The sequence below is a fragment of the Myripristis murdjan genome, chromosome 7 (assembly GCF_902150065.1).
Source record: "Myripristis murdjan chromosome 7, fMyrMur1.1, whole genome shotgun sequence".
Taxonomy (NCBI): domain Eukaryota; kingdom Metazoa; phylum Chordata; class Actinopteri; order Holocentriformes; family Holocentridae; genus Myripristis; species Myripristis murdjan.
Window position 1 is genome coordinate 24,783,147 of NC_043986.1, and position 4,678 is coordinate 24,787,824.

The 4,678-nt window shown below is 41.1% G+C and overlaps 1 protein-coding gene across 1 annotated transcript; it reads right to left on the reverse strand.

Annotated features, from left to right (window-relative positions):
- Positions 1-223: 223 nt before the first annotated feature.
- On the reverse strand, positions 224-4,296 carry cd40 (CD40 molecule, TNF receptor superfamily member 5). The gene is made up of 9 exons (XM_030056491.1): positions 4,166-4,296; positions 3,507-3,591; positions 3,209-3,355; positions 2,970-3,116; positions 2,745-2,835; positions 2,379-2,437; positions 1,678-1,770; positions 1,082-1,113; positions 224-947 (listed from the first exon to the last, which is right to left on the reverse strand). The coding sequence occupies exons 1-9, from the start codon at positions 4,196-4,198 to the stop codon at positions 666-668; spliced, it is 969 nt and encodes a 322-aa protein (XP_029912351.1). The 5' UTR covers positions 4,199-4,296; the 3' UTR covers positions 224-665.
- Between the last annotated feature and the right edge of the window lie 382 nt (positions 4,297-4,678).

Consider the following 4,678-nt stretch of genomic DNA (forward strand, 5'->3'; position numbering starts at 1 on the left):
GACATCCTGGTAGTTATGAATAAGTGGGCATGTACAGCATTTTGATGCTGGGCTCTAGCCTGAACTTGAAAGCCAGGTGACTGTGGCCATGTTCTGAATAAAATTCATTTCATTTTGAGGGGGATTTTTGGGAGGGAATTTTTATTTCTATCTTTTCGTTTTTCTTTTCTTTAGATTTAGATTTTTTTTAGATTTTTTTTTCTTTTTTAGATTTGTTTCTTTCTTTTTAAAAAAAATTTCTAGTGTTTTTTTTTTTTGTTTGTTTTTTTGATTATTTCTTATTTCTGGAAATGTATTATTCCCTGCTAATTTGCCAATCACCCTTTTCATGTTTTGGAAAGAAATCAAGTGAATTTGCTTGTGTTTCAAAGGGTTAAAAGCTCGTGAAAGGTGTCTATTAAGAAAAAAAAAATGCAATAAGAATGAGGTGGGCCGGCAGACTTATAACAGAGGATGAACTATTCAGTAACTGGATGAAATCTAACAATCTGATGATTTATGGGTGGAATAAAGTATGGAGGACAGAGGGGGACAGGCTTCACAGTTTTGGCATGCAGTGATTCACTGCTAAACAATTAAGGCATGCATTTACAGCTTTTGTGTAAGGCATTAATACACATGTACATTACAATTGACTTTACATTAATATTAGAAGAGCTTAGCAGTCAGACAGTTTCACTCGGGCATGATTGTGTTTGTGATTCTTGCCGGGACAGAACTTCTTTTTTCCCGTCTTCCTGTGCCACCAAATTCCCATTGTCAGTCAAAGCTGCATCTAAGACAATCAGTGGCTCGCTGGGTTCCTCAACTTCCTCGGGTGTCTTTGCCTCTTGCAGGGGTCCCGTCTCAGATAAGAGGGAGTGTTCATCGTTTGTCGGCTGTGCTACTGTCGGGATGGCTTCCCTCGCTGGCTCCTTGGTTCCCTCCAGACAAAACTCCACGCAGCCCTTCAGAGGAAAATGCTGTCAGCCTTACAGTGCCCAAAGTACTGCACATCACTAGGATTTCAACGCACCCATTTCAGTTACAATTTCTCAATTTGCACTGTATGAAAATCAGATAATCACAACATCAGATTTACCTTTACTTTGCCTTTTGCATCACCTGCAGTACCTGAGACAAAAGGAACAAAACAGACAGGGTTTTAGTACATTAAATTTATGATTCAAACATTTCCATATACATAAAAAACACTTGAAACAAATACCAAGGCACTCATCTTAGAAAAAATAAAATGCCTTTATTAAGTTAAGGGCCAAACATGGTAAAAGGTCACTTTGATGCGTTTTGGCTGGAAGCCTTCATCAGTCAGGCCCTAGTATTGGCTTCTTCTGTCTGTTTTTTGGTACTGATGACTCAAATGCAACACCTGTGACCAGACTCACATTTGCTTTTAATTATACCTGTCTTGGTGTCAGACCACACACTTCCTGACGAAGGCTTCCAGCCGAAACGCGTCGAAGTGACCTTTTACCATGTTTGGCCCTTAACTTAATAAAGGCATTATATTTTTTCTGAGATGAGTGCCTTGGTATTTGTTTCAAGTGTTTTTTATGGACCCAGCCCTTAACCAAAGAGCACCATCTTAACAAAAAGAAGTAGTTCCAGGCAGCACTCCTGCTCTTCAGCTTTTTCATTTCCATATACATGTTATTAAAGAGAGGGTTTAAAGTGTACCTTTGCATTTCCACACTGCAATTCCAATCCCGATCAGTATCACAATGATTAAAATGGGAACAATCCAAGCCAAATGCCGTCGTGAGATGGGCTCTGCCAAAACCAGGAAGAGTAAAGTCAGTTAATAAAATATCAATGCTTCTTGCAATGTCTACATTAGCTTATTTAATTCACTTTTACAGCCACTAAACTCAGTATTCCATGTCTAACAACATATCGAATAAAAAAGAATAATAATAAAATAAAATTTGGACATTTTTGGGTGGTTTGAGAAATACAGAGCTTGGGAGTGCTGGACTACGCAATCAGAAATTGCCCCTCTGAGACCGAAGTACAGTACAGGATATCCCGTCACGTCTTCAGAAAGGTCTGCAGACCAAAGAGCAATACAGTTTTTCAACATATGCAAATCTGCTGTAACTTTTTTCCTTTCCTTTTGATGTGTCCAGACCTATATGCAGACTGCACCTGTGAAGTGCTGTAGAGTTTCTCTCTCTGAAAATGTGATTCTTTAGCTACTACAACATGTGTGAGACAGTAAAAGAATGCTGCTAGTTCCACTGAAACCACAGAGGCCAACACACATTTCATACCAACGCCTACAACGTAGTTTCATTTTGCACAGGAAGCCACAAATAACCACAAAGGTGAAGATAGTAAAAATCTAAAGTGAGTCATTTTTTTTACAATTCACTACTTACCACACACAGTGTCAGATGTGGCTGTTCCATTCGTTTTAACTTGATGTCCAGGCTCACAACTGCAAAGATTTACACATTTTAATATTTACAGTGTGAAAGGACAGCTCATCCTTTCCTGTGAGATCAAGATTTTGCTCATGCTGTTACATTAATGGGAGTTATGGGAGCAACTAAAACACATTCTGTGGCCAAATCACCCTGAAACAATCAATCTTGTTGTTTATACTGAGGACTTTGATGGTTGCATTCCTGTTACCACACATTCCAGTTTCCCATGATTCATAGGATGCTCTTATAGTAAATAACTGTGTACTGTCAGTATTGTATAAAAAAACAAATTTCCTTTAAATTTATTGTCATACTCACACTGTCCATTTTTTACAGTCGGGCTCTGACGTCCCAATAGAAAATGTTCCTGAAGGGCATTTTTCACACACTGTGTCCTGGCTGTGATTACCTGAAAGGGTGTGATAACCAATACGGGTTTAATGCCACTCCACATCACAAAAACACATAAAAAAAAGCAGCTCTTGCTTTATATTTAATGTAACTCAGTGTTTTGTATGCCTGCATTGCATAGTCGTGTCATACCTATGGACTTGACCCTTTGTCCCGGTTTGCACTCGGTGTGTGGCAGACATTTGATGCACGCCTCGGTGGTGCAGTGGTATCCCGGCTTACAAAAGCAGGGGCTTCGACTCGTCTTGCTCTTATCGGAAACAAACACAAAGTTCCTATCTGTAAAAAGAGACAGACGTTATGAGCCGTGCTAGTTCAAAAAGAAGTCTATCGGGAGATTTTCAATGGTTTAATTTGTCAGAGAAGCTCACTTGGGTCACAGTATGGTTGCGCTTTACACATGGTTTCGGCTGTGTATGTGTCCTGATATTCATTCTCCCCACACTGATTGCACTGAGGAGTCTGACAGTGGGTCGGGTTGACTGTCAGACTCAGACTGTCCTCTGACATGCTGGTCCCTGTTGAACATACAAACACTTTGCTTACTGATACAAAAAAAAAAAAAAAAGTCTCTATGTATAGTGTAAAGTGCATGTTGTGACAGTAAAGTACTGATCCTGGCTGTAAGGACATGAGTCTGGGACATGACACTTTCTTTCCTGTGCATACCTGGTTCACACTTCATGCAACACTGTCCCGATTCAGCCTGGTACTGTGTTAGTGGATCACAGGGGCTCTGGGCGCTGGTCAGCACCTGCAGCACAATGTCACGATGTCAGTCCAAGTCTTTTTACACACACACACACACACACTGACCTTGAAAAGAGCATTTATGGTGAGACAGAGCAGCAGCTTTTTACTTCCCCACTGAAACCACCTAAGAGGGAGGGGCGTGGTGGAAAGTCCCAAACATTCAGCAAACACTTTCTTTGCTCTGACAGTTACAGTAACAGCAGCTTTTTTATTCTTATTTTAATTCTCGACTTTTTAGGCTATGCTTTCGACCAAACATACTGACATTCTGAATATAACGTGTCCGACTGCAGTTTCCACAGCGCCATTGTGTGAAACGAAACTGAAAGTAACTTGGAATGACAGGCATTGCGCATTGAAAACCTGGAAAAGTTCGATATAAACGCCAGATAAAACACAATTTAGAGTGGATAACGCATCGGGTTGTGAAGAACACACTGATCCATACATTGCAATAGTAATATGATCGACATATTGCAACAGAAGCATTATCTGTTTCTGATCTGGGGGGGCAACCCAGAGTTTTTCTAATGGCGTAATTTCTTCCACAGACACAAATCCATCAGCGTACTCACCAATAAAGCCGAAAGCATCAGTGGAAGCCGCATCTTAGCGATCTGTGCTCCGTATCTTAGTGAGCAGTGTTCCGTCCGGCAGGGTCGTGCTGAGCGGCCGGCGGGTGCAGCGGTGTGGCTGGTGGGCTGTCGCGCTGCTCAGACGCTTATAAACACAAAAGAGGAAGAAGGCGCATCTCGCTCTGTCTCAGGCGGGGCGTGGAGCGGCGCCAGCGGGAATTTCCTGCCATCATTTGAGCATTTCTTGTAAATCCTTAAAGCGCTCCAAGTGCAACAGAGGGGTTGCACTTGGATGCAAACACTCCAAACACCCCATCCATAGGCCACTGTGAGGATTTGTAGCAGCTTTGACTAGAAACTGCATGGTTACTGCCACTTAAAAAAAAGTTGCGTGTGGATCTGCAATACCGTTATGAGAGGGAGTTCTAACTTTATATAGTCTGGTATGTAAATATTGCAATTCTTTCAGCACAAAAAGACAAATTCAGTGGCAGCAATAAAAAATAATATATA